Below are 10,425 nucleotides of genomic sequence, written 5' to 3' on the forward strand. Positions count from 1 at the left end.
TGGGAAAAAGTTTAACAGATCAGATTGTTTCGGTTTCAGAGAACATACCGAATTGTCTGATAATAATTCCCTGTTCACCTTACTATTTATTCACTTTTCAGGCCCCTCTTGAATAGACAGGTCTTTTTTCTCAGACTCAACATCCGGCAATACTCTGGATTCTTTGTTAAGTTGTTGGAAATCAAAATGCTCCTCTTCCATAATTATGTTATCAGTGTCTCTTTTTCCAGTCCTCAAAAAATCATTTTTTGTTTTTTGTTTGCGCTGTTGTTCTTTTCTTTGATTCTACGTTTTTCAGCCCTAACAATCAGTCGTTTTTGTTTTCTGGTCAACGCCGGTTTGATCTCTGGATCTTTCATCATAGACTCTTGGGACGGTTCATGGAGATTTTGTGATTTCTGTATATCATCAAGATCAATTAGGTTAGTCAGGGCTGATGGGCTATCTGGATGGGTCTCAGTGCTATCACATATCTCCTGAGGCAAAACTTCCAACTTATCTCCAGCATCGTGCTGAGTAGATAGTTGCCTCTGTAGAATATGCTTAATTGCTGCGGCATTGGCGGATACCAACTCAAATAGTTTGTTTTTGATTGAATCATCATTATCAGGTTTGGTCTCTTCTGCTGAAGTGATTGCAGCATATGACTTAGCCGTGCCAGCGATTCTCAAATCCGCCAGGGTTTGAGTGTCTCTATCATCACAGGGCTTGGCTTTAGTTTTTTAGCTGACAGTGCTGTCACTGCATCACAGGTAAATAGAAACCCTTCCACTCTATATATTTTAGCTAGTACCTCGATTAATAAACCATTGGTGGTAGCAATTTGGGTGTGAGTCTGCTCATGCCCCTTATCAAGGAGATTCAGGATCCTTGTCAGGACTGGAAAATCCGATCCTAAATCCAAGGATTCAAGCAGGTTACGTTCAACCTCTCTTTCAAACTCTGCGCCCCTTGGTTTTACTATAGGAGGGGAAATGGCAGTCTGTGGTTCAGAAAATGTACGAACCTCAGATGAGTTAGCGTTTCCTCGTATATCTGAGGGCGAGCTAGACTCAAGGTTATGAAACTCCTGCATAGGGGCATCTGCCTTGATTGACCCGCCCCCTATCGAATGTTCATCACCCTGAGTCTGGATTTCCGTCAAGTCCATGGATTTTGTGAATACATGAACATCTTCAATGCAATATCGAGACGCCCGAACGCGAAAAGGGCAAACGCGACTTCTTTTGAAGCTGTTTTGCTGTTGTGCTGGGGTGCTTGGGTGAGTGGAGCAGAGGCATTCCATTTGGTGAATCTAAGTATACGGCACACATGGGAGATCTTGCAACGTGCACCGTTATTGGCACTTATGGCAGCCTGTGGAGGCACAAGAGACTGTTGGAGGCTATCTCCTTTGATCTTGCATCCGCGCATCCATTAACGGGAGCCTTCTGTTTGGCTGCTCTCCCCCACTAAGCATTGCAACAGCTTCGGGCTTATCGATGACTCAGAGGGAAGGTGTGGAAACACGGTCTTGTGGGCGGAGTGGAGCCCAGAACTGTGCTGTTCCCGCAAAGACCATGACAACGAAAAATAACCCATCAACTCGAGTAAGCAAAAAGTCTTTCACTGTGTGTTCAAAGCTTCTAAGGTCTCCTACAACAAACAAACAATGTTTAAATGATTTGCAGTTCAATGATGATGGCAGAGAAAGTGAAATTGATATGCAGAAATCTAATGTGGGGGAGGCATGTACGAGTGTGCACAAAATTGGGGAAGTGAACGTCGTAGAATGCACAAGTAGGCATGACGACATGTTTGTACAGATGCCAACCATGCCGCCGAATCAAAATAGCATTGACCATGATATAGATTGTTTTATTATGGAACCTAATGAGATTAATGGAAAGGCACACCACGCTTGCGTCAGGCCCCCTAAAGATATCTGTGCCAATGATGGAACGCGTGGATGTAAATATTATTCTTGTTCCGAATTCCCCTTTGAATGCAAGATAACAGTGGAAAACTCTGCACAGCCAGCTGCCATTCCACAATTATGCGTCCTGGCTGAAAAGGCTGTACATCAGAATAACGGTACCATTATAAATGATATATATGATCAGGATCAATGCTGTGACCAAGAGATCTGCAAATGCAGGACCAAGGACAGTATACCTGAAATGAGGAAAGTGCCAGATCAAAAGGATGCAAATTGTGCTGAAGCTACAACATCAACCTGCCAAATGAAAATTCCAATGGAGATAAGTGTTCTACCCATGAGAGAGGCTAATCAACGCATCATGGGTGCTGACATCGTAATAGAAGAGACGATTGTGAACAACAACAACCCAAATAACGTAAATGAAAGAAGGAACTCTTTCAGAGTAGCAGATAAATTGTTAAAAGATCTCACAAAAATGAATTTTGATTTCAATAATCGGTCCCTCAATCATCCGAAGGACTTCTTAAGATTAGGCAATGACGATATCTCTGAGAAGGCGGATTTACAGGAGGTAAGAGTTGATCAAAGATGCGATGATGAAGTGAATGATCCTCTTCAAGAAAGCATAAATAAATGTGTGCTCAGCCCTGTGCACAAAAGGAAAAGATCTGGAAATAGCCTTTCAGGAGAAGTAGTATGCTCACAGGGTAGAAGACAACGACAACGTTTTACTTCGCACTCGCCCATAAGATTTAAGCCATCGATAAAAAAGCAACGGCTGAAAGATAAAGAGCACAATGGAACCCGGTCATTGGCGAACGCAGAGCAGGGCAGCACTTCTGATTCATCGGATCTTTCTACTTCCTACACTGAGGATTCATCTTTAATGGAGCGCCCCTTCCCCGAAATAAGGCATACCCAATGGAAAAAGAAAACCATTGACCTGAAAGATAAAGAAGCAGAGGGTGACAGGAAATCATTGGATTTACAGGCAGTAATTATGTCCGCTATGAACATTTCTCTGTCCCCGTATATGAAATGATATGAACAGATGGATGGAAATAGCAAGGATTTGACAACATTGACAGCACTGCTTAACACCAAAATATTGAACATGGAACAGGAAATACGAACAATCCCAAGAAACTTGAAACAAGATAAAACTCACTACGACAACTTTTTGAAGTTGATCTTGGATGCTAACCGAAACTCAAGTGAAGATAAAAGATTGTTGGCAGAAGTTGCACGCGAAGCGCTAAAAACAAATGGTCACAAGATAGATTGCAGCATCAATGTTGACAGAGATAAATAAACCAAAGAATGATTCTGGTAATAATGAGAGGGTAGAGAAACAGAATGGGCAGTTGTTACGAGAGAAGGAAAAAAAAAAAAGATACCCACACAACTTCAAAATAATAAAGAGGATAAATGGCAAGGGTGTCTCCCGATGTCGGTTGAGTCCTTTGCGGCTCCCAGAGAAGCACAAGTAATTCTAGTTGATAGTCTGCAAGAAAAGAAACTGGAGCCAGCAGGAAGTGGGAAGTCTAGAGAAGTAGAGGAGACTGCTGATGTCGTTAACTTGAGTGAAAATTTAAATGCTAAATGCACCGATGTTCCACAATTGCATGAAATAATTGAAGTGCAAGCTGGTTCAAATGAAAAGGCTGCCCCGCCAAAAACCATTATAGATGAAGTGCAAGTTGGACAAAATGGAAAGGCTACCCCTCTAAAAATTATTACAGATGATGGCACAAATAAAGATCAAAAAATCAACGAGCCAAGAGCTGAGAATAGAATAAATGTGGAGAAAGATAACACAACAGAATCTGAGGCTTCTCACAAAAATAATATACAAGTTCCTAAAGGAATGTTCGATATATTCGCAAAAGATAAAAACAAACGAAATACGAAAGGAGTACCCCAAAAAAAGAAAAAGAAAAATCTAAAAAAAAAAAGGAAAAATAACAAATGGCGCACAAGCGTTCTTAAGGAACCTCAAGACAGTTACAGTAAATGTTTCTGCCAATGGTTGTGGCCCAGGGCAAAACCAAGTGGATGTGACTAGTGAAAAAGAAAAGCAAAAAGAAAGTTCTACTGAAAACAAAAATGAAGAAATAAAAGCACCAAGCATATCTAATAGAAAGACTGACCTAGAAAGGACGGCGGAAGTTATAGACATCGAGACACTTATGAATTTATCAACGTATGAAGAGGTGCGAGATGATATACAACAGGGAATTGAGCAGGAAAACGTGGAGAAGGTACCTATTGCAAACCAGGACATGGCTGGTCACGAGGAGCTAATAATGAAAATATGTGCTCCAGTAACAGGACGGTTTTGCGAATTGGTTAATCAATCAAAAACGGACCCTAATACTAAGCAGGATAATACAGTGAGCCCCTTCCAGACATTGGATGAAAAAAGACAAAAAGCTATACTAAAGATGAGTGAGCAAGAGAATGCCACCCTTGCGGCGCAACTGGTCTCATATAGAACTTATATGAATGATGAAAAGGATTCAAACCAGGGAAATTTACATTGTGAAAAAGAAATCGAGAGTGGGAATGCTACACAGAACATGAACCAGTATAAAGAGAGAGACAACTCTGCTAAGGCTCAAAGTAGCAACGACAGACAAAATGCTTATAAAAGCAAAGCACTCAAAGAAAAGGCAAAATACTGCCAAGGCCTGGAAAGAATACTTAAAATTCATGACAGTCTAATAATGAATCGAAATAATGTGTTGAGCCTGTTTCATCATGTGCCTATACTTCGGACTATTGAATCTAGCGACATCCAAGCGGTAGAATTTAAGGATGACATTGCATTGGACAAGGTACACTTATACGTAAGCTCAAGATTAGTTTGTGAAACTATGTTGCAGGGGGCGACAGCTTTGCTACCTTGCGGATTTGACATTGTGGAAGTGGATACATCAAAAATGATGACAGAAGCAATTGGCACATCATCTATTAAAAAACCCACGTCCAATACACTACAGGAGAACAATCAGGACAAAATGCAAACAATGCCAGATGAGCATTGGAAACTAGATTACAAACAATTCAATCTGACTCGCCAAGAACATCGTGACACACAAGAAACAAAAGAAGCTGATCAAATTAGAGTAAAAAACTTACAACAGCTGAGGAAAATAAATGAAAAAGAGATGCCGCGCCAAGACTATCTTGGCACTCAAGAACTGAAACAAGCTGACCAAATCAGAATTACAGTAAAAAACTCACAGATGGCGTCCAGAATAAATGAAAAAGAGAAAAATCTATCGGATACCACAGAGTGGAATTGGCTGGCTGCCACTTTAGCGAACAACAGTGAAAGCTAATGCCTAAAGAACTTAAAAGAAGAACAACTTGTCCTCAGCTCCTGGAATACAAGAGGTTTCACCCATTTGTTTAACAGCAATGGGAAATGGACCTGTGAGATGGATCTGATCTGTTTGCAAGAAACTTGGTTGGTTACGTGTCCTATAGCAGAAAATTTTGAAATTGCAATCAACCCGGCTATCAAAAGAAACAAAGGTAGACCAAGTGCTTGCCTGCTTATACTCATCAAAAAAACATCTGGCTATAGATTGCAAGAGTCTAAGAACGTATCACCGTACATCCAAGTAGCTACCATCATAAAGAATGATGGCACAGAAAACAAACCTACACCACTCTCTATTTTAAACCTCTATTGGAATCACCGTGAAGCTGGAATAGTTTCTTTTGTCGACCAAGTCATTGACTTAATCAATGAATTACTGATTGCTGACAACTCTGCTCATATTATTGTTTGTGGAGATCTCAGTATGAACTTCATAGAACTAAGTAAAAATGAGTTACCAGCGAAACAAAATCTGGCTGAAAAATGGTCCGAAGAATTAACCCTATGGAATTTTTCAAGGTTAAATGGAAATGTAGAGGGAGACATACCAGCCAAACCAACCTGGCAAAGGAATAATCAAAAATCCACACTGGATTATATCTTTGCATCAGATAACCTAAACATCATTTATCTGAAAGTACACAAAATGCAAGCTAGCGACCATGGTATGGTCGTAGCCCGCTTTAAGATGATCAATCAATCTGTTTTGCCAACATGGAATCCTAATATAACGCTAAACTGCGGAAGAAATAGATTGAAATTGAACGCAAAGCAGGTGAGCGAAATAAAAAATGAATATGAAAATCATATCGACTGTTTGGGTGTTGGTTACACCCCATTGTTGGAACAATATAAGATCGGAAACAATCCAAACAATACTCAGAGTTATAAGCTAAAACATTCTTATAATACAGAAATTGTTGGCAGAAAGAGGGAAATGCGCAAGGCTTTACGACAAATTAACAATCTCCCTAAATCAGATCAGTTAGAGGAAGAAAAAAATCTGACAAAGGTATAAGAATTGGATCATAGCACATCGATCCATGACAGAACAACATGGATTGAGCACTTCTCCATGCTGTTTGCAAAAAAGGGCAATACCATCGACCCTTCTATGCCATCTCTACGACATTGGGATATTCATTTTGACCAAGATGACATTTTGACAAATATCAAAAAACTCTCAAACTCCCGCGCGCCGGACCGGATGGTATTACAAATGCGATGCTTAAAGCCAACCCTGACGTGTGGGTTGAGTTTTGTAAAATTTTGTTTGATAAAGTCGCAGCAGAAGTAATTACTCCTAGCTCCTGGAAGAAGGCTATTGTCGTGCCTATTTTCAAGAAAGGCAACAGATCTAATCCAACGGACTATCGTCCAATTGCCTTACTTGATGTTATAGCTAAAGTATACGCAACCCAACTTCAGCAAAAACTAAAGGAATGGCTAGCTCTAACTAACCATCTAGATGTTAGACAAAGCGGATTCGTAAAAGGAGTGGGATGCTGTTTAAACCTCATATTAATTAACTTATTGAAAATGGAGGCAATACGGAAGGGCTCAAAAGTATATCTTGCTTTTGTCGATCTGTCCCGTGCTTTTCACAGTGTTGACAGAGAAAAGCTCTGGACAAAACTAAAAACCTGGAAATGCCCTGAAAGTTTGCTCGCTGGCGCCACTAAACGAGCAGCTTTTGCTTACTGCAGCCAGAGCAGAGCTGAGGAGGCTGCCTTTACTTTCATTTTACGTTTTCTGTGCTCCCCAAGCCCAGGGAAGCACAGAAAACATAAAATGAAGGCAAAAAGCCGAGGCGCGTCAATTAAAAATACAACGTTGTATTTGTGATTGCTATGGTTGGAAAACCACGAAATCATAAATACAACAACGTTGTTATTCTGACTGCGGCGGCTTTCACGTGGAGTCTCCTGGGCTCCCCCAACCCTCAGAGAGTCCAGGAGACTCCAAGCAAAAGCTGCCGCATTCAGAATAACAACGTTGTTATATTTGTAAATACTGAGGCATTTACAAATACAACAATGTTGTATTTCTCACTGTGGAAGCTTTTGCTTGGAGTTTCCTGGACTCCCTCAGGGTTGGGGGAGCCCAGTAGACTCCACGCGAAAGCTGCTGCAGGCAGAAACACGGCGGCATGGAAACACAACCGCGTTGTTTCTGTCTGCCTTGGCTTTCACTTTGAGTCTCCTGTGCTCCCGCGGGGGAGCCACGGGGACCCAACGTGATAGCCACGGCAGGCAGAAACACAACACAGTTGTGTTTCAAAAACACTGCTGTTTTTCTTTCTAAGTTTCTCGGGCTCCTCTGCAGCATTTTTAAATACAACAACGCTGGATTTATGTTTGCGGTAGCTTCAGCTTGGAGCCCTGGGGCTCCAAGTTGAAGCTACCGCAAACATAAATACAACGTTTTAAAAGCTGCGGTTTTCTTTCTAAGTTTTCCGGGCTCCTCCAGCCCGGAAAACATAGAAAAAAAACTGCAGATAGTGCTTATTTAAAAAAAAGAAATTGGCACTTACTGAGATGCAGCTTTCTGCCTGCAGTCTCTGGTCTCCGTCCTCCAGCACCAATGAAGCAAAAGCCACCCAGTGTTAGCTTTTGTTTACTACAGCTGGCTGGCTTTTACTTCATTAGTGCCGCAAGGGCAAGCACAGGCGGCATCCATTTCACAAAATGGATGCCTCCTAGTGCTTCCTATTTTAAAGTTTGAGCTTCATTTGCTCAATACTTTACATGGGGACTTTTAAAAAAAAATATTTTTTAGATATTTTTTTGATTATTGCCCATCTTTTTTGCCAATAATATTTCTGACAGCACTATTCCTTTAAAGCCCTATGTCCTATGCCAGTTGGAGGATCTCTGCTTATTTTGGGTTTGCCTTGTGGGCACTTGGAGTAACGTTGCACCTTTCTAGTGCTGTGAGACCGGTTTGAGAATCCATGACCTAAGAGAACAGTAGTTGGCCAGTCGACACTGCCCCAAATAGGAGCAGGGCCTAGTTCAAAACCATACACCTTATCACAGTGCTTTAGGAGGTGCATGCATGTCAAATAAAACCTGTTACAAGTTCATGTAAAGGCAAAATATCGTGTTGTCTACAAACTGTGGCTGCTTGGTTTTCTGTTCTGTGAAAAGATGCATGCATATTTTTCGAGCTGTGTGTACCGTTACGTACAGCGGACTATGAGGCAGTGTGTGGGGTTGGACCTGTTCATGAATTGCACACTACCTCTTTGGATTCAGTAAAGCGGTATTGCAGAAGTGTTTAAAAAAAATGTAAATGAATGGTTCTGTGTCGAGCGTGAGGTTGAAAGAAGGCAGAAGGAAGAATGGAGCTAAAAAGTTGTTGTTCTTGTTGCAGGATTAACTACAAGGACTACTCCATGGAGTCCCGATTACATTTCCGAATCCACGCAGCGCTCAATACTTTGAAGGGTTCGCCGGCATCAACTCCACCATAGCAGAGTGGTTCCCATGCCGTCTGTGTAAAGATAAAATCATGTGGAAGCGAGACAAAAACTGACAGATAAATTATACATATTTTTCTGACTCCCCTACGTGAATTGATGTTGGCCCTCTAACATAAATGTTTTTTTTATATGGTGATTGTATCATATATATTTGTTCTATAATGTACTTTGAAGAAAGTTCATATATTTTGTTTCACAGATGAATAATTTAATGTTTGTTTTGATTTGGATGAGAATGTATGAGGCAGGTGCTTGTGCAATAAAGTCTGATCCAAAGAGTGTGTTTCTGAATCAATTTCCAGTATGTGTTGGCCTGAAAATGTTTTTGAATGCAAAATTAGACTATTAAGTAGCTCTGTTTAGCCAATATATCACCTGTACATGTTTTATTCACCATTGGGGGTTGAGGCCAGGGACAGAATTCGCAGAGAAAAGGGTAAATGGGGGAAAAAAATCAATGTCCTAGAAGGACATTCATAAAAAAAATCTGTTTTGAAATAACATTCATTTTAAAATAATATAATTGAATTATGTGCATTAACCACAGTGGAAAGTGGTCGAGGGCACATGCATATTGGGAATGTTTTAGAAGTTGGAATGTGGTGGGCATAAATTGGGGGCAGGAGGCAGAGCTCTCTGATAAGGAACCGTGATAAGCAAGAGTATTCACACAGCGAGGAAACGTCCTCCAGGGCTTGCAGATTTGTAGAAAGAAGTAAACTGGAAGCACTCCCCACAGTGAGTAGGTTGAAGATGTAGTTAAGTTTGTTAAATGCATTTGTTGATCAGATTAAGACAAGGAACGGAATTACCAAAGTCAGCTGGCAATATGTTTTGTTAAAATAGGACGGGGAAAGAAATGCAAAGTGTGAGGGAGTTGGATGGTTGCATAGTCTGCATCCTTTTAAATATAGCAAGGCATGAGCTCAAGTTGTTTAACCAGAGGTTGGAGACTTTACGAGATGGAGCAATATCAAAGAGGGCCCAGGGTGCCTAAGACACGGATAGCAAGGCGGGAGGGTCCCAGGGACCAATCCCATAAACACAGAGGGAGGTGTCAGTGGACATAACTCCCTAATCCTGTCCAGAAAATAAATCCCTAGTACATCCAATTGTAGGGAGAGGGATAGTCCACCTTTGCCCCAGACTTCTGGAAGAGGACTGGAAACTTTGTCAAGCCCTCAACGAGCTGGACCACAGACTCTCTAGACGAGGGTTGTCCAACTCTGGGCCTTAAGGGCCGGAACCCTGACAGGTTTTCATTCAGGATATCCCTCATTATATTCATGGGGAAAAATGTGCATACGTTTAGAATCGTATGCACATTTATCTCATGAATATTAATGAGGGGTATCCTGAAAAAAGTTATGGATCCGGCCCTCGAGGCCTGAAGTTGGACAACTCTGCTCTATAGGTTGGTTTGGGAATGCTAAAAGCCCACAACTCGAAGCAAGGACCTGGGTGTTCCACTGGACATTGGATTGAGGCCAACAAATGACCGAAAATGGAACATTGTAAAAGGCCTTTTTTTATCCCTTTGGTCACAATTCATTATTTTGAACTTCATATTCTTTTATTTTCATGCGGAACCGTTTGCAGAAATCTCTTCTCTACCATGCCGCGTGTATCCCA

The 10,425-nt window shown here is 41.2% G+C and overlaps 1 protein-coding gene across 4 annotated transcripts in view; it reads left to right on the top strand.

Moving 5' to 3' along the window:
* Positions 1 to 9,069, top strand: part of TTC39B (tetratricopeptide repeat domain 39B) — a 906,668-nt gene extending 897,599 nt beyond the window's left edge. For 3 of the 4 annotated variants that reach the window (XM_069626053.1, XM_069626052.1, XM_069626055.1), the window contains one exon: positions 8,685 to 9,069. In XM_069626053.1, the coding sequence (XP_069482154.1) occupies positions 8,685 to 8,784 (100 nt within the window). In that variant the 3' untranslated portion in view covers positions 8,785 to 9,069. The remainder of the gene's footprint in view (positions 1 to 8,684) is intronic. The other variant, XM_069626054.1, reaches the window with a different exon arrangement.
* Positions 9,070 to 10,425: the final 1,356 nt, after the last annotated feature.

Source organism: Ambystoma mexicanum, chromosome 6p, assembly GCF_040938575.1.
Source record: "Ambystoma mexicanum isolate Mex_15411 chromosome 6p, UKY_AmexF1_1, whole genome shotgun sequence".
Classification (NCBI taxonomy): domain Eukaryota; kingdom Metazoa; phylum Chordata; class Amphibia; order Caudata; family Ambystomatidae; genus Ambystoma; species Ambystoma mexicanum.